At 38.1% G+C, this 19,663-nt stretch overlaps 1 protein-coding gene across 1 annotated transcript in view; it reads left to right on the top strand.

Moving 5' to 3' along the window:
* Positions 1 to 19,663, top strand: part of SCAPER (S-phase cyclin A associated protein in the ER) — a 388,867-nt gene that overhangs the window by 157,206 nt on the left and 211,998 nt on the right. The window contains exons 22-24 of the mRNA XM_044660293.1: positions 8,911 to 9,037; positions 9,254 to 9,263; positions 13,888 to 13,907. Of these exons, the coding sequence (XP_044516228.1) occupies positions 8,911 to 9,037; positions 9,254 to 9,263; positions 13,888 to 13,907 (157 nt within the window). The remainder of the gene's footprint in view (positions 1 to 8,910; positions 9,038 to 9,253; positions 9,264 to 13,887; positions 13,908 to 19,663) is intronic.

Below are 19,663 nucleotides of genomic sequence, written 5' to 3'. Positions count from 1 at the left end.
TGTATCTAGTCTTTGATTTAAATGACATTCATAGACTGAAAATACATGCCTTCAGGAGTATATATTGCTTTAAATATGTAATACAACTTACTGCCTAAAATGCTATAGTACCAGATGTGTTTTCTAAATCAGCCTTTCAATAGCCATTAATGCAAAGTCTACTTTTCTATATTAACAACTGTGCATTTTATTTTGACTTATGAATACATCTACTCATTATATTACATCCTTTTGAGAGCAGCGGTTCAATACAAGTAGATGAAGTATGCCTCTTTTGCCTGTATTTCAGAATTTTTAAAACATCCGTAAGGCATTCCTTTCTTTTCTTTTTTTTCCCGTAAAATATTGTATTGTAAAATAATAAAAAAGTATTATAACAAAAATGAAAAAAGCCTGGGTTTGTTGCTCAGCTCTGTTGTCTTTTTTTACATTGAACAAATCATACTAAACTTTCCAAGCCTCAGTTTCTTGGCCTTTGTAAAATGAGGTTGATAATAATATTGTACCCATCTATTTCAGAGGGTTGTAAACAAAGGCTTTTGTAAACCTTAAAGTGTTAGGAGCATACGTTTTTTGTTGTTCTGAGATACAGACAGACAAAAGAAATGAGTAGCCAGGATCTTAGCTGTCAGTGTTTGATAGCTTAGATAGCCCTGAAGGGCAAAAATAGTCTTGTGAGTGTAAAAGACAAAGGCACCTCTCCTAGAAGATAAAGGATTCCAAGCTAGATGATACTTGGAAACGGCCATGATAGCCATTTGTTCTAGGTGCCCTCAGAATGGCCATGGCAAGAAATCTGCAACAACAGTGTTTAGCTATTTTGGTCAAATGCTTAAGAAAGCCTCTTTTTAAAAATAGGAAGTGAAAAGAGAAAGTATTTTGTGCATAAAAAATATGGTATTTGAGATTTCATTGTATAACTTGCTATACCTGATTCTATAGCTCCTAGTCATTGCAATGCATTAGACATGGAATGACCTAAGCTCAGTTGTTCCAGGAAGAAGTAATTTCTTTGAACTCTACCTCAGAGTGTGATTTTTTTTTCCCATTTAGTGTAAGAACTAAAGTCCAGCTCTAGTGATTCATCAGCCAATCAGGTGGGTGAACAATAGAACTTTTTTCTGGGGAAGTAAGACATGTGGGCCAACAGCTCTGATAGAAAGCTGCTGCTCAACGCTAAGTGCCATGAGCTTTAGGGACCACGTATGAACTAGGCTTTGTCCAAGTCCAGCAAAGGCTTTGTAGAGAAGTGCCAAAGGCAGGTGGTAGATTGCCTTGGATTCTCAAAGACCAGAAAAGTGGAGTAGAAGTGCTCAAAATGCTTCTAGGATTAGCCTGGCATCATCAGAGAACTAGCCTCACTGCATCAGTGTACCAGATCTGTAATCTTAATTAGCATTTTCCTTGTGTAATAAGTGAAATTCTTGAGAGGCAGCATTTCTTAATTTTAAATTAATTCATTAGTTGTGAGCAGTCAAGACATCTTAATCTGCTCAGTTAACTCTTTCCACTTATTCAAAAAGAGTAAAAAGAAGAACTTCTTTCCTTTAACAGAGTTCTATATATGTGCATACCCCTTGTGAGCTCACCACTCAGACCCTCCCTCTGACATCACAGTACGTCCCTGACTGCCAAATAGCCACTGAGGAGTGGACTTAGAGACCTCAACTCCTCCTTTATTACTTCATTACAAGAGAACTGAGTCCTTGCTGGAACCCTGAAGAGGCCAGCCCATTCTGCCATGGCTGGACCATTACAAGTCAAATCCACATGGCTACTCAGCCCAGTAGCTAGAGCTTGCCAAATTCCATTACCTAAGAGAATTCTTGTTTACAGATAAATAAGGAGCTGGGCCTTATTCTGCCCCTAACAAAAAACAGCCCAGTGAGATGCCTTGAGGCCTGAAAATAAATTTCTTTTGCTTTGAAGCTGGGTGACCTTCAAAACTCAAGGTTTAAGAAATGTTTCATATGAAAATTATTACAACTCAACATTAATTTTCCTCACTTGGCTTTTCATTCTCCTTCCTTCCATATATCCAGTCAGGGACTAATCTTGTTATTTCTGTCCCAACATCATCTCCTGTCCAGCCCCTTCCTTCCTCTCAGGGCTATTGCCTTAGTTTTAGGTCCTTGTAGCTGTTTGCCTAGACAATGCCAGTATTTTCTGTTTGGTCCTCCAGGCTCAAGTCTTTCCCCACTGCACTCCAACCTAAGCACTGGTACTGATGAAATTTTCATTACGTGCATATCTGACCACCACTCCAGCAATTTCACTAGCTTCCTGAGGCCTCTGGGAGAAGTATAAACTCCTCCATTAATTTGTGAGGCCCTGTACAACCTGGTCCTAAGTTGTCTTTCCAGCTTCTGTGGAAATTCTTCCCCGTCTTGCACTGTGTCATCTGGCCAAACTGGTCTACTCTCTCTCCTCCTTCACTGTGTCTCCATCTGTCTCCATGACACCTTTGTACCAGCTGTCAGCCACCTCCACTTCCACCCCTGGGAATCTCTCTAATCTTAGCACCACCTTTACATCAGTGATTCCTAAAGTGGGTACCACGGCCCCCTGGTGGGTGCTGTAGTGATCCAGGGTGATGGCCGCAGGTGCATTTATCTTTCCTATTCATTGCTATTAAAATTTTTTAAAAATTAATTTCAAGGGGTGCTAAATAATATTTTTTCTGGAAAGGGGGCGGTAGGCCAAAAAAGTTTGGGAACCACTGCTTTACATGACGCCTTATTTTTGTGAAGCAACCAGCTGCCAGTGCACTCCTTCCCATAATAGATACCTTGAATTTATTCTATGAATATTAATGATATATTCAACTTTGTGTCCATTAGGATGTACTCTTGTGTAAGGAGGAGTTATTGCTTTGTTTTTCATGCCTATATCTCAGTTTATAGTACATAGCAGAAAACTGATAAGTGTTTATTGAATGATTTAGAGAGACTTTTTATTAGGTTAGCCAGTGCTCCAGCAACTAAGTCTGTGATTATCTTCAGAAATATAAAATATTCAAACTAACAAGATATCAAATGGAGCTCTTAAATAATCCAATATCACAAAAGGAAATAGAACAACCAAAGAAAAAAACCTCCTGGTCCCGTGGTTTACAGGAGAATTCAATCACATTTTTAAAAGAACAATTAGTACCACGTAATGAAATAATGTTGATTACATTGAAATTGAAGTTGACATATTTAGGGTTTTCTTGGCAGATACTGGAGGGGTTTGCTATTTCCTTTTCTAGCTCATCTTACAGATAAGGAAACTGAGGCAAACAGGGTGAAGTGACTTACCCAGGGACACCTAACTAGGAAATGTCAGATTTGAACTTATGAAGATGAATCTTCCTGATTCCTAGCCCAGTGCTCTATCCACAGTGCCACCTAGTTTAAATGACTAAATTGATTCTCAGTTTAAAGCACACCAGTGAGCACTTGAGCCACAAGCATTACAGAATCATCCTTTACCCCTTAAGAGTTTATCTACACTTTGAGGGACTGATGTACCTAGCTAAGCTCTAGGTACCTGACTTGCTAGTGAGAATTGAGAGATTGGTGCCTCAAAGTTTACATGAGAAATACTCTGTAGAGAGAAATGCTCATTTTACATGGTGTTCAGGCAGAAATTTTTAAAAATTGAAGGAAAAAAATCAAAACCTAATTATAGGCTAAAATGGAATTATTCTCAAAGTTCTTGGAATGTAGACTCAGACAGAATAGGAAAGGATGGATTTCAGAACTGCTCCAGTGAAACTATCCAGTGGGAACTCCAGCCATCTGTTGCCAATAGGAAGAAGGAATCAAGAGAATATGACATGCTCCCTGGTATGACACAGCTAAGAAGAATAAGGAGTGGGTATCACAAAAGAGAAGACAGAAAGTGTTTCTCTGCTCTGTTGCTAGTTCCTGCTCAGAGCAGAGGAGAACAATCCCATGAAGTACAGATTTGGGCCAGCATTAGAATCCAGGTTGTTACTGTCTCCTAAAGCTGGTCCAACTCTGGTGAATGCATCACCCAGGCCTGAAGCTGACAGTGATCAGTCTGAGAGGTGAGAGAGAGGATGAAGAACTGAGCAGAGGAGCAGCTTAGCTGAAATGTTGTGCCTAGTAAAGAGATGGTCAAGCGCAGACCAGCTTGGCTCAGCTGCCTGAGCACAGGGGCTTTCCTCACTCTTATGCCTCTTCAGCAGGCTTCTACAAATGTGTACCCACTCTCCCCTACAGGTAATGAGTACATTGATGAGAGTATGACCCAGGTTTTGGTGTGGACTATGAGCTATTCTTTCATTTGCCTTATATGAGCAAGTCTAATATTGTTATTACTCCTTTTGTCATTAGATGAATGGTTATACCTAAGATTTAACATATCATCATGAATGGCTGTTTATATAAATAAAAGTACCCTTGATGTTGAAAGTAAGGAGTTGGGGGGAAGTATATCCATACCCTGTAATATGATTACCTCCGCACCCTCAAAGAACTGAAACTTGGTCACATCTTGATGGCTTTTTTCTGGGAAACCCAGACTTGCCAGCAGAAGAGCAAATTGGGAGGGTTCATCCCAGGGACCACCCCATACCGGGGTTACACTATGATTCATAAGGATCTCACCACTTTGATTGGTAAATGTGAGTGTGCATGTATGAGAGTTGTATGTGTTGTATTGTAAATCAAGGAAGGGGAAACGTCATTCATAATCCTTTTAAAACTGGGGATCTATTCAGCCCAGTAAGACTTCTTAAACAATTATCTCACTATTTGATAGGCTTATTATTAGTTTCTTAAATAACTAGTGGTTATATCTCAAATAGTTATCCTACTTTTCCAAATAAATAAAAACAGCATCTAAGTGCATTCTCATTGGAAAAAAATGGGGAACATTGGAAAAATGTACATTTCTGAAACTTAAGTATCTTTTCATTCAGTAAGTTCTTAAGTGTTCAGTGGTTGCTGTCAGGTTCAGTAGTGTTAGGAATTCTAATCTAAACAGGCTTTATAAATAGAGGACAACTTTTGAACGAGGCAGGAGCTCAATTCTGAGTTAATATCATATATTATACCAGGAAATTAAATCAAGTCTTTCCCAAAATTGATATCCAATCATCTCTGAAAAGTAACTTAATATTCCTAAACTGGAGGTGAGGAAGACATGAACCTTCATGTGACAAGCACTAGACCCTATGTTCTTTTAGACTATAGACTTAGACCATCTATTACAAAAGGACCTGCCTTATTTGGTTAGCATGGTAGAAACCAAGACATAGGAAAACACTGGCTTCATGGGAGGGTTGCTTGGAGACTGTTACCTTGAGAAGCTGGCCTTGTATGCATGTTTCTTGTTAGAATTTGGGGTACTCTCCACTGAGCAAGTATTAATTGCTACTGTACCTAGATGACAGTACAAATTTCTGCCAAAAATGCAAATCAAAAAGCTAGCCAATAAAACCTCTCAGCAGTCGCACAGCTTGTGAGACAAGTCATGGTTTGGCACTTGGAAAGTAAAGAGTATCAGGGACCTCCAGGAGCCTTATTTGAGAGGTAGTGATATGTGACAGCATCCCAAACACCCAGCTGTGAAGAATTAAATAGCCTCCATGCTTAAAAAATGTTATCTGGAAAACAGTAAGTCTGTGAATATTTAGTGTATATCCTGAAAGAAGGACTTAAATAATCTGATTAGGGAAGAGGAAAATTAATAAACAAAGAAAAAAGTAAAAGTAGGGAATGCTAAAAGTGATTGAAAAGGATCTCACATCATTAACAGGAAATAAGGGTAGATTTTAAAATGACAAATACTTTAAGGCTAACTAATTAAAAGTAAGTTTTTCACAATGACCATTTGAAGCACTCTGTTAAAGTATTTTTATCTTCCTTTTATACTTGAGAAAACTGCCAGTTAAAGAGACTCCATGACTTGTCCTTAATTATACATCTAGAAAGTACCAAAGCCAGTATTTGAACCCAAATCTAATTTCCCTTGAGTCCAGAGTTCACTCCACTCTTCCCCTACCCCATAACACTTCCCCAACTCACACATAAATGTACATCTTCAAGCAACATATATGTACACACATACATAGTTTCTTCTCTGCCTTGAGCAGAGAATTTATAGGTTGATCTGTCTGTCTGTCTGTCTATCTGTCTCTCTCACTCACTCTCTTACACACACATTTCCCCATTCAGGTAGTTCACCTCGAAGGACAGTTATGTGAAACAAAATGAAGAGGAACTCAAGGCAGTATATGATGAAAGGGATAAAATTTTGTGGAACAATTAACTGAATCAAGGAATAAGGAAATACATTAGCCTGTAACTTAATTGGTTTAGGAAACTTCTGAGGAAGGGAATTCTCTCCACCAATGCAGGTTACCATCTTCTCTATAGTTTTTAGTCTGGAGAGCTGCTTGGATCACAGACAGATTTTTTTTTTAAAACCCTTACCTTCATCTTAGAATCAATTCTGTGTATTAATTCCAAGGCAGAGGCAGGCAATAGGGGTTAAGTGACTTGCCCAGGGTCACACAGCTGGGAAGTGTCTGAGGCCAGAGTTGAACCCAGGACCTCCCATCTCTAGGCCTTGCTCTCAATCCACTGAGTCGTCTACCTGCCCTTTAGATTACAGACAGATTAAATAATCTGATGAGAATTTAGCAAGGTGATATTTAATAGGGATAAATATCAAGTCCTAAAAGATTTGACAACTGATTAGATATGTAGTGTATAGAAACTTGAGGTCACAAACCTTGATGATTGGACTAGGGTGCTTTTGATATGAGTAGGAAAGTTTGGAAGAGGCAAGAATTGGGAAAAAGATTAGAGAGTTCTTTGGTGGGCATGCTAAATTTCATATTCCTCTGGGACATCCATTTTGAAATATCCAGTAGGCATTGGTGATGTAGCGCTGGACCTCAAGACAGAGACTATTGCTAATCTAGAAATCTCTGAGTCAGTTACATAGAGGACATTTTAAAACTCAGAGGTGATGACTAGGTCATGAATACAGAGGTACAAAGAGAAGAGTCAGGAGGTATAGCCACCATTAGTGGAGAACACGTCGTGGCTAGCAAAGAATACTGAGGAAAGAGAGTATTTAGACTGGTGGGAGAAAAACTAGAAGAGCACATTGTGTCACAGAAAGCCAGAGAGGAGAAGGGGCCAGGTTTCCAAAAGAAGATGGTCAAGAATGAGGATTGAGAAAAGACTATCAGATGTTATTAAGAAATTATTGATAACTGTGTAGAGAACTATTTCAGTTTGTATGTGAAAAGATTAATTTTTTAAATTAATTTACTAGGACATTAATCCCTTTTCAATTAGAAGGAAAAAAATAAAGTTTTTCTATTTGTATTTTTTACTTTTTTTGGTTAGAAAAAATGAGCTTATGTCAAAGAGTTTCATTTGACTTAACTAAAAGTGAGATTAAACATAGTGCTATAGTTAGATTTAGTTAGCCCTTCCCATATTCAGATTACATTTTATAATGTTTACAATTAACTAATGCATTTAAATGATTTGATTTCACATGCAGATAAGAAAGTGAATCCTGTTTTGAAAAGTCAGCAATAATTAATGGTATCCTAACAAACTGCCTGCATGAATGAAATAATTTTATTTCAATCCAAGTAAATATCATTTTTCCTTTTGGATTAGCATATCAATCAACAGATATTTATTATGTATTTACTACAAGGCAAATGTTTGGGATATCAAATGTAAGACCTACCTTTCAGTTGCCTATTATCTACTTTCTGTAGTCTTTTCCATTGTGAAAAGGAAGTTATATCAATTTTTAATTCTCTAATATAATGAATGGGGAAGTGAAACAATCTGCTAAATTATTTCTCTTTGACTTGGGTTGATATTTTTCTATTTTACTTCTATTTTCATATTGATAAATTTTATATTCTAGCAATTAATGTACAATAGTTCAGAAGAAAATAATGAAAACCCATTCTGCACATCAAATTTGTGATTTAGGAAGCTCTCCCGCTTTTTCCTCTTGCCTTTTTTGCCCTTGAATCAAAATTTTGTTTAATTTCTGTTTTAGATATGACCGTGGTGAGGGATACAGCTGTGGTTTAGTGAGTGAGTGAATGAACAAAAGAGCAAATGAAGAAACAAATGGATCAATGAATGAGTGAATGAAAAATCATTTAGTAAGCATTTACTATGTGTTGGGCACTCGCTGGAAATAACTCTTGATCTGCATGGAGAAACCCAGAGTTCAGATTACAGTCCTGACATTTCATATTGTGTGGCAATCAGCAAGGTGCATAACTTGGGACTCAGAATTCTCATCTATAAAATGGAGAAAAGAGTACATTGGAGGAAAGTGCCCTTTAAGCCTTGAAGTACGATAGAGACCCAACAATTTAGAGGGAGAAGAAGGGATGTTAGAGGTCATTTATATCAACTCCCTCATGGGACAGAAGTAACTGACCTCTTGACCAAGGGTCCTACAGATAGTAAACACCAAAGACGGAATTCAAAGCCATATTTTTAGTTTCCTAAGTTCATTGCCATACTGCAATGCTAGTCTACCAGAGATAGACTGTTGAGCTGGTTGGACTCTGTAATTTACCTAGTATGACAACAATTAATTTTTTTCCTTCCTCTCAAGGTTGCAATTATTGTCTTGATGATGACGACTGAGAGGATTCTCTTATTTGAATATTGGAAGTATGATTTACTGCATTCAGTCTGCTGGCAGACATTTGGGAGTTAGCTGTAGGCTGGCTTTGTTCATCATTTACCCTGTCATTTTTATAGAGTAGTTAAACTAAATTATACATAGGCTGTCCTTTATATTTTCCCATTGAAATACATTTGAGTTTCAGAATTCCTACAAATTAAAATTTTTGAATTTTCTTTAGCTAAATGCTAATTCTTCCTTTTTATGTTTAAGGCTACAGAGACTGGCTAAAGACATTATAAAGCAACTTCACATACAGGACAGTGGTTCATGGGCAGTTAATAAGGTTTCTGCTTTGGATCGAACTCTGGGCGAAATCTCTCGAATTTTGGAAAAAGAGGTACGTGACTGTTACTACATGTCTATGCATATACTCCCCCGTCACTACTATTGTAGGTTTTATTAAAATGAAAACTTTGTAACATGATATTGCAATGCAGATTTGATAATTAAAATTTTATGTGTTTTGCCAATATCCAGCCTAATGATTGTTGATTGTTAATGAATCTATATAGTTGGAAAAAATATCATAAAGACCTTTTCATATAGAAGCTAGAATATGCCATGTTGGGATGTTTTCAAGATTGTTCTTTGACCTTTGCAATGCTGCCTTTAGTTGTAAAGGTTCTTTACTTCGGATGATTAGAGGTTTTCCCAGTTCTTTTCTTCCTAAGATGATAAGATCCAACTCTGACATAAAGGCTCTAGAGATATCTCTACTTCATCTGCTTCTCTGTCACTTTGCACAAATGTTTGGAAGGCCACCCATCTCACAGGGATATAGCTGATATTATGGAACCCTAGAGATCAGAATTGGGAAAGAAAGGAATGGGTAGCAATTATAGAATATCAGATTTCAACTCAACGTAAAGAACATTGAATTAACAATTAGAACTTTTCAGCATAGGTCCAGAGGAAGAAAGCTTGCAAATAGGAAACTTGAGATAACGAGGTGATTCACTGGATGAAGGTCTGAGCCTAGAGTTAGGAAAATCAGAGTTCAACTCCCACCCCGGACATTTACTAGCTATGTGAACTTGGCAAGTTGCTTAATATCAGGAAACTTTGTAAAATAAGGATAATAATAGCAATTACTTCCCAGTATTATTGTGAGAATCAGTGAGATAAGATTTGTAGACCACTTAGACCCAGTACCTGGCACAAAGAAAATTCTCATTCCCTTCCTCTCCCCACCTTCTAGTGGCTTGAAGATTTTAATCAGAGGCTCGTTGCCTTATTTTCGGGAATGCTGTAGAGAATATATTCATGCTTTGAGTATGGGTTGGACAAGCTGGCCTCTGAGATTCATTCCAGCTTTTTTATTGGACACTCAGGAATGATTTTTTAATATATTGAGGTACCTTCAACTATATATATAAGCATAAGGTGATTTTTATTATTCTTAATAATTCTTAATAATAATAATATTATTATTAATAATTCTTAATAAGAATTAAGAATAGCACTTAGTAAAAGTTGCAAGGATAGTAATCTAAATAGTCAATGAGTTAGTCAGCATTAATTATGCACCTATAAATGTAAGACACTATGCTGAGCACTAGGAGTTAAAAATATTAAAACTTAAACTACTAATTAAATTAATTAAACTGTAATCAAATTAATTAAAAGTTGCTATTAAAATTTGTTAAATTAAAACATTTTCAAAATATTTTAAAATCTCAAATTTAACAGAGGAGACAATATAGAAACAAATAGGTAAAGCAAGATGCATGCAAGATTAATTGGAAATAATTAACAAGGGGAGGGAACTAGAAGTAAGAGGTAGGTGCTTGAGAAGGCTTCTTTTAGAAGATAGAACTTTGGCTAGGACATGAAGGAAGACTGAAAATAGATAAGAGAGATGGGGGAAGCTATGTGGTTCAGGGGATTGAGAACCAGTCCTATAGATGGATGTTCTTGACTTCAGATCTGGCCTCAGATATTTCCTAGCTGTGTGACCCTGGGCAAGTTGTTTAACCCCCATTTCCTAACCCTTTATTATTCTTCTGTCTTAGAACCAATACATAGTACATAGCATTGGTATGGGGGAGTCATGCATAGTACATAGCATTGGTTCTAAGACAGAAGGAAAAGGTTTTATAGGAAAAAAAAAGTAAATAAAAAGTGAGAAAGTGGAGATGATAGAGGTGGACACTCCACTGGAAAAGATGGGATAGAATTAGGTCACTTGTGCATGTAGAGAGGTTTGTCTTGGCCAGAGGAGGCCCCCCACCCTTATGTGGAACAGGGGTGAAAGAGGAGATAATGACAGCCATAGGGATGGGAGATAAAGAGAAGAAGAAACTTTCTGAAAGTGGCTTGCATTTTTTTCAGGGGAATATAAGGCAAAATTTTTAGTAAGAGAATGTAGGTGGAAGGAGGATGAAAAACAGTTACAGGTTGTAACAGAGACAGAAAGGTGAACACTGACTACAGATCTTGATTAGATAAAAGAACTTCAGAGATCATGAATATGAACATGGTGCATTTGTGACCATCTCTGTGTCACTGAGCTAGAGTAGAGGAGTTGGTTATGGGAAACAAGTAAGTGGAGGTTAAGGGTGTTTGTTAGGGTATCTTAATTCATATCCATATCATGAACCATGAAGAAATCACATAATTAGAAATGCTGACTAAGTGGTTGTGGTCAGCGCTACCTCGGGGTTAGGGTTGGTTATTGTCAGAATACATAATATCAGCTCTCAATATTTGGTCATTTAAGTACCTGCTATTTACAAATCACTGTTCTAGGTGCTTGGGAAGATATAAAATTCAAATACCTGTATATCCTCTTGGAAGTACTATGTGAATATTACATAAATGAGATGCCTATGCAACATCCAATTAAGGATTACAAAAGGTAGTTGATGATGGTGGGAAAAGAGATTAAGTCTGGATATACAAAACTGGGAATTCTTTGTACAGAAATTGTCATAGAACTCATGGGGCCTGGTCAGACCAGGTAGTACAGAGAGAGAAGATGGCACACCTGTGACAGAGCTTTGGTGGATACCCATGGCTGGTGGGCAGGATGTGCAAGAAAGGACACTGATGCACAAAGTGAAGTGTCTCAAAAACTTGGAGAGTTGAAAGCATTTAGAAGAGTGATAGGGAGTGTCAAAGGCTGCAGAGATGTGCAGAAGGATTAGAATTGAGAAGAAGCCATTACATTGGGCAATTAGCGATGCTTGGTGACTTCTCTCTCAGACTCCTGAGTCTGATGAGAGGAGAAGACATAGAAGCAGCTAGTGTGACAGATTATTACTCAAGTTTAGTAAGAATGGGAGTCAGTAGAGATAGCATGGTCTAGTTACCATTTTCTGAGAATAGGGGGAGTCATCTGTGAGCAGTATTTGGAGAAAGAGTGGGGTTGACAGTGGGACAACTTGCTAGAGAAGATGGGATGGATAGGTTACCTTTCCCTGTTGAGGAAACCTGGAAGCCCAGGAGTCATCCACCATACTCTCTCATCCACATATTGAGTCAGTCTCAAGCTCTGGTCATCTCTACCTTCATGATACCTCTAGAATCTGCACCCCCTCTTTAGGCTCGGATACCTCCACCATTCTGGCCCTTGTTCCCTCTCTTGTGCCACTGAAATAGCTTGTTGATTGATTTCTCTTCCCAATCCAGTTCTTCCTCTATTCATCTGTCAAGTTGGTTTTTGACACACTCTCTCTTTTTCTCTCTCCCACCCCCTCCAATTCCACCCAAGCCCTTTTCAGTCTTCTTATGTTTTATACCCTGATCCTGTGTACTCTTAGAACCAGTGATTCTTGCTTCCTTGCTGCTAGTCACACAAGACACTCCATCTCCTCACTCTTCAGTGTTTTCATTAGGTATCTCTCGTGCCTGGATCTCTCTCTCTTCTCATCTTTTCCTTCCACTTTCCTTTTAGTCTCAGCTCAAGTCCTGCCTTTGTAAAGGAGCCTCTCCCAAACCCCGCTTAATCCTAGTCTTCTTTCTCTTGATTATTTATCCTGTATCTTGTTTGTTCATAATTGTTAGTATGTCTCCCTCATTTGACTGTGAGTTTCTTAAAAGCAGGGACTGTTGTTTTTTTTCTTTTCTTTGTTTCTTCAGGGCCTAGCACAATGCTGGGCACACAGTTGGCTCTTCTTGTTGACTAACTGCTTCTGAAAATATGAACTCATCATTCACCCAAATAATTTAGGGAGTTACTAATATAGTCAGACAAATGTGTTACAATAGAAAGACTGCTGAGTTCTGGGAACCAGGAGATCTATGGTGTAGTCCAAATTTGGGTGTTTTTCTGTCCTTGATCAGATAACTTCCCCTCTCACTGCCTCAATTTCCTTATTATTTAAAATTGAACTAGGTGATTTCTAAGATCCTTTCCAGCTCTGTGAACCTATGATTCTAACCAGAAATCAGAAGTATGCCAGCAGTGTATGTGTCTGTTTATGCTTTAAGGAAAATGTTGTAAGTTAAAATAAATGGCAGAAAACAAAGACACTTTTGTGGTTAAAAAAAAAAAAAGAGTTTGCTTCATTTCTTAATATTGTCAGAAATTCTTAGATTTAAAGACTTTGATGCCTTTTTTATTATATTTATTTATTTGGAGGTTCCAATAGGCTTGATGCATATTCATAGTAATTTTTCTACTTATTAGATAAAGAAAAATTCTGGTTTTAACTTAGGATAATAGCTGCATTACTAAAGTTTTCTGTGGTTTATCAGTAACTTTAGACATGTGTATGCTGTTACCAGAAGTAAACAGAGTTTAAGCAGATGGACTTGACATGGAATTTTTCCAATTGCCTTTCCTGACTTTTTTAGAACATTGCCAGATTTTAATAGAGATTCAGCCATAAGTCTCATGAGCCTGAATAAGCAACAGCATCGCTGGCAGTGTTTATTATTTGACAGAAATTAGAGGAGCCAATTTTTTTCTTTGACCCATGTCATAATTTGCTATGTGATACTCAGCAAGATTGTGGCAAATCCTGCCTTTCTTTAGGTTCACTGAGATCCAACCTGCTGAATGCCACAGCATTGCTTAATGACAAAAATGCAGATCTCAAGGGGCCTAAAAGCAAGAGAATCTTTCAAAGGGAAAGGTCCTTTCTGTTCTCCCTCCAGCTTAGTGCACCAGTGTGAATACATATGAGAAATGGGCTCACCTCCCCACTAGAGACAAAGCCAGTAGCTCTGAGGAGGCTTTTGTAGCCCAAATTTCATTTCATGCAGTCTACCCACCCTGTGATCATTCTGTTTGCCTTTCGTTTCTAGTCCTCAGTGTGGGGCAGCTAAACATTTTTTCTGACTCTAATTGTCCTCTCACTAGCTGTTTTCATTAAAATCATAGTTTACCCTCTTTCCTCAGGGGGTAAATAATTATAGACCTTGTCACTGAGATTTGAGTGGCTTTCTTATTCCTCCTCCTATTGTCCCCCTAGTTGGCTCTGGCTCTGGGGTCCCCAGAGGGGGTTCAGATCTCACTTCTGAGGCTTAGTCCTTGTGAAAGCTGGGACCGGGTCAGCCTCAGACCTCTGCAGCTCTGGGTCTGTAAGCCTGTGGGTCAGTGCTTAGACAGAGCAGGTCCCAGGTTGGACGTGCTAAAAGGCCCAGATCTGGTACTTACACTTGGCCTTGGTTTCCTCATTTGTGAAATGAAGGGGATGCCTCAAAGTCTTCAGCCAGCCAGGCCACCTACTATATTTTGAAGTCTTGTGCTTTCCTTTGTCCCTCTCTGCTCTCCAAGCACTTTCTGTCCTGCCTCCTGACCCTGAGATCTAAAAGGAAGCATCCTGTTCCTTGTACCCCTCTGCCCCTGCCTGACCTTCCCTCCTCCACATGCTGCCCCGGAGGTGACGTTTCCTCTTTCTTCAGTGACTTCAGGACCCTGCTCCCAGGGGTCTAATTCCATGGCTCTTTGGTGAAAAAATGATGATCTTAAGAGGACCAAAAGAAGACAGACTGTTTAGCTCCCTGGTTTGCTTCTGTTTCCAATGCCAGGGGCAATAATCATTATTCTGGAAAGATGAGAATAAAGGTGATTAAGAGGGAGGCAACAGGCCCCTAAGAGTCTGTCTCACAGCCTTCCTTGAGCTTGGATCATCAGGTCTTGGGGATGATATCCTGGCCTCCTGAAAGAACTAAAAAGTAGAAATGCTGAGCTCTTGGACACAGCTTGGAAAACAAAGAAGTTCCCAGCATTGGTGAAGCATGAAGGAAGAGCATGGAGCCTGCTTTGGATCCATGCCCTTAACTCTGATTCCAAGGAAAATCCATGGAGCACTAAAGAGATAATTCATGTGACTATGTGACCCTGGGTAAGTCACTTAACCTTCGTTACCAACTCTTACCCACTCTTCTGCCTTCGAACTAATATATAGTATTGATTCTAAGGCAGAAGGTAAGGGTTATTTTTTAAAAAGAAAGAAAATAATGAGGTGCTAGGCAATTAGAGCTGCTATACAACTGACCATACCTTTTAACTAAGTTCCTAATTTTATAGATAAAGGAACTAAGTCCCTAAAAAAAAAACAACAAAAAAAATTATTCAGGGTCAAAAAAATAAGACATAGGGTCACCATTTAAACTTCAGTTTTCAGACTCCAAATTCAGTTTTGTTTTTTTTTACTGTAATTTAGCTTGTAAAAGCTTGTACAATCTTAAATTAGTATATGTACTGTTCCCCTATATGATGAACATATATTCCAGCACAAACTGATTACATAATCCCATTGTGAAAAGGCAGAATTTACCCATTACCTCCTTTACTTGCACCATTCTTTGTGCCTAGAATGTGCCTCCATTCCTGTCTGCTTAAATCTTACTAATGTTTCAGGCTTCAATGCTGCTTCCATGAATTCTTGCCCTCTAGCACCAACTGCCTACAGGCCTCTTTCCCTGGAAGTCTTGTTAGCATCTAAAAGGCAACATGTCATCTCAAAATGGAACTCATTCCATTTCTTCTCGGACCTGTTTGTCCTCCAGATTTTAATAAACCTTTCCCTCCTGCAGACACCTCTGCTTCTTTGAAGGCTACCACATCCTTATGGCCACATTGGATCCTTGTGGTTGGGGGTGTATCACAGCCCCTGGCATGGAGAGCTCACTGTCCTCCCTGTTGATTTTCATTTCTACCATGATCCTGGCCACAGGAGGGTCTAGTGACTAGAGTGCGGGAGGCCCGGGGCCATAACCTGCTGCCAAGAAACTGTGATGGTGGCGTGGCATCTCTGAATGGAGTGAGACTAGGCAGCTCAGGAGAGGCGCTCTGTGCTAAGGGCTTTTGCTTCACAGCACAAAAGGCTCTCGGTATTGATTGTTGGTTTTTCCTGATGATGGCTTCTTCATACGGTGAAAGCTGGGTGCCTTCAGTTATTCATGGGCCTGCAGAAAGCACAGTGAAAGACCTCAGACCTAATCTCTGGTGCTTGTAGGACCTGGCTCATAATTAAGTACTTAGTAAATGTGGTTTTTAAAAAATTTATACCTAATTTTATTATCCATTCTTAAAAATTTGAGTTCCAACTTCTTTCTCTCCCTCCAGACATTCCCCTACCCATTGAGAAAGCAAATAGTACAGTATCAGTTCTCTATGGAAATTCAGAGCACATAGTCTTAGAGAATGGTCTCCAACCCTGAAAGACTGCACCAGTTATTCAAAGCCTTATCAACTATGTGTGTCAGAGATATTTGAATCCAAGTCTTGGCTCCAACGTCATCCCTCTCTCTGCTCCTTTATCCTGCTTATTATAAGCTTTAAAATGTTATATGTAAGGGTCATCTGGGTAGCTCAGCAGATTGAGAGTCAGGCCTAGAGACGGGAGGTCCTAGATTCAAATCCGGCCTCAGACACTTCCTAGCTGTGTGACCCTGGGCAAGTCACTTCATCCCCATTGCCCACCCTTACCACTCTTCCACCTAGGAGCCAATACACAGAAGTTATGGGTTTAAAAAAAAAAGTTACATGTAAATATAATTGTCAGCATTATTATTATGGGCCAGAAGCATCTTGATATAATGGATATAAAGTTGGCCCCAAAGCCATGGGGCCGAGTCCCACCTCTCATAACTCTCAGTATGAATTGTGAAAGGAAATTCTTGGTTCTCTTTGCCTATTCTGAATTTACACTTGTGAAAAGGAATTTCTTTATTCTCTTTGCCTAGTTGGAGTTAAAACTTGGTTAACAATAACTTAAATACCCCTACTTAGTACCTCACTAGATTGTGAGGACAGGATTAACTCTCCTTTGTCTACTTTTGAATTAACAAAAGTGAATACACCCATACTTAGCTCTAAAGTAAGGAAACTCTTATTACAGGAGTTTGCACCTCCAAAAGGAAGACACCCCTACTTAACCTTAAGTAGGTAGAAGTCTGCAACCCATTTGTGCTAACTGGGTAATAAGTCAGTAACATGGGAATCCAAACAAATGACAACTCAGAAATGTGTGAATCCTAGGAGGAGAGTTAACTCCTTTAGACTTGAGAAGTCAATCCCACAAACACTGCCCCTGGGCTGGACAATTTGGAAACTGTGAAGAGGGGCAGGAACAGGAAACCACCTTAAAAGCCATGAAATCCTGGGGCTGAGGGGTCTGGTGAAGTTGAGTCTCCTAGAGATAATCTTTGAGGGAACTTCACTGGAGACTGTGGCTTGGAATTGTCTTGGATCATTATATTGCTGAGAATAAGTCATTCCAAATTGTTCATCATACAGTATTGCTGGTTCTCGTTCTTCTCATTTCACTTTTCATTAGTTCTTGTAGATCTTTCCAGGTTTTTCTGAACTCATCCTGTTCATCATTTCTTATGGCCCAATAGTATTCCAGTACAATCATATACCACAATTTTTTGATAGATAGCCATTCACTTTCCAATCTTTGCAATCACATAAAGAGCTACTGTATTTTTGTACAAATATTTTCACCTGTCCATTTAAAAAAAATTACTTTGGAATACAGTTCTAGTAGTGGTATTGCTGGATCAAAGGATATATAACAGTTTTATAGTCTTCAGGGCATAGTTCCAAATTTCTCTCCAGAATGGTTGGATCAAATCACAATTGCCCTGATTTTACCCCCTTCCCTCCTATGTGTGTCATTTTCCTTTTCTTTTATATTAACCAATCTCCAATCTGCTTAATGTGAGGTGATACTTCAGAGTTGTTTTAGTTTGCATTTCTCTAATCAATAATGATTTAGAACTTTTTTCTCAAGACTCTATTTCTCATTTCTTTATCTGAAATATGCTGGTTCATATATCCTTTGGTCATTTACCACTTGGGGAATGACTTTTGTATTCTTATTCTACATTCTCTACATATTTGATTCATTTCTCTACATATTTGAGAATTGGATGCCTTTATCAGAGAACTTGTAAAAAATTTCCCCCCAGTTCTCTGCTTCCCTTTTAATCTTGGTTGTATTGGTTTTGTTTGTGCAAAACCTTTTAAATTTAATATCATCAGAATTGTCCATTTTGCATCTCATAATGTTTTTTATCTTTTGTTTGGTCATTAATTTTTCCCTTAGTCATAGATCTGACAGTTAAACTATTACATGTTACTTAATTTGATTATGGCATTACAACTTTATGTTTAAATTGTGTTCCTTTTTTGACCTCATCTTTGTATAGAGTGTAGGATATTGGTCTATACATGTTGGAGGGGATGGAGCAAACAGCCATACTCTTTTTCCAGTTTTCCCAGAAGTTTTTGTTTAATAATGTGTTCTTATCCCTAAACCTGGGATCTTTGGGTAATCAAGCATTAGACTACTATGGTCATTTACTACTGTTTATTATGTATGTAATCTATTCCACTGATCCACCATTCTGTTTAGACAGAATCAGAATGTTTTGATAATTACTGCTTTATAATAGAGATCTAGTTCTGGTAGGCCACTTTCCTTCACTTGTAATTCCCTTGATATTCTTGATCTTTTGTTCTTTCAGATAAATTTTGCTATTTTTTCCAGCTCTATATAGTAATGTTTTGGCAGTTTGATTTGTGTGGCACTAAGTAAGAAAATTAATTTAGATATACTTGTCATTTTTATTGTAGTGACTTGGCCCTTCTATGAGCAATTAACATTTCCCCAGTTATTTAGATCTGACTTTATTTGTATGAAAAGTGTTTTGTAATTGTGTTCATATAGTTCCTGGGTTTTTCTTGACAGGTAGACTCCCAAGTATTTCATATTGTCTACAGTTTCCTTTTTCCTTCTCCTCTCCCCTCTTTTTTTTTTTGCCTTCAGTCAAGGGCCATTTATTAAACAACTACTATGTGCCAGGCACTATGGTAGGCCCTAGGAATACAAAGTTAGTGAAGGAAAAAATCCTTATTCACAGTGAGCTTACATTCTAATGGGGGAAAAGAAGAAGTACTTTTATAGGTATATACAGAATAAATGCAACCATATGCAGAGTTTAAGAAGGTCATTTGTAAAGACAAGCACTAGCATGAATATTTCCTTTTTATAAGTTAAATTTTATTCTTTTTATTAACTAACATTTATCTTCTTCCTTTCAGTCCATTCACCCTCCCCCATGAGGAAAAAAAGGAAAAACTCTTATAACAAATAAGCTTAGTTAAGCAAAACAGATTCCTATATTGTCCATGTCTTTCTCCCCTCCACTATCATTATAGGTTCTCTAGAATCATTTCCATCACTCATTTGGTATCGTTTATTTTTACAGCAGCTATATAATATATAGTATTATATATATATAGAAATAATAGTATTATTTCTGGTTCTGTTCACTTTATTCTGAACCAATAATTACTTGTACTCCCCAAGTTTTTATATAACCATCTCTGTCTTCATTTCGTACACCAAACTAGTATTTGATTGTTTTCATAGGCCACAATTAAGTCAGCCTTTCCTTCCTCCATGTCCTTGGCTGGATCTTCCTTCAGATCATGCCCTCTACTAACATGTATCCTTGACAATCTTGTCCTGGGTCCTCTTCTACAGAAAAAGTCAAGATC

The sequence above is a fragment of the Gracilinanus agilis genome, chromosome 2 (assembly GCF_016433145.1).
Source record: "Gracilinanus agilis isolate LMUSP501 chromosome 2, AgileGrace, whole genome shotgun sequence".
In the NCBI taxonomy this organism is placed as follows: domain Eukaryota; kingdom Metazoa; phylum Chordata; class Mammalia; order Didelphimorphia; family Didelphidae; genus Gracilinanus; species Gracilinanus agilis.
Note: the sequence above shows the minus strand (reverse complement) of the source record. Positions and strands in the feature narration are given on the sequence as shown.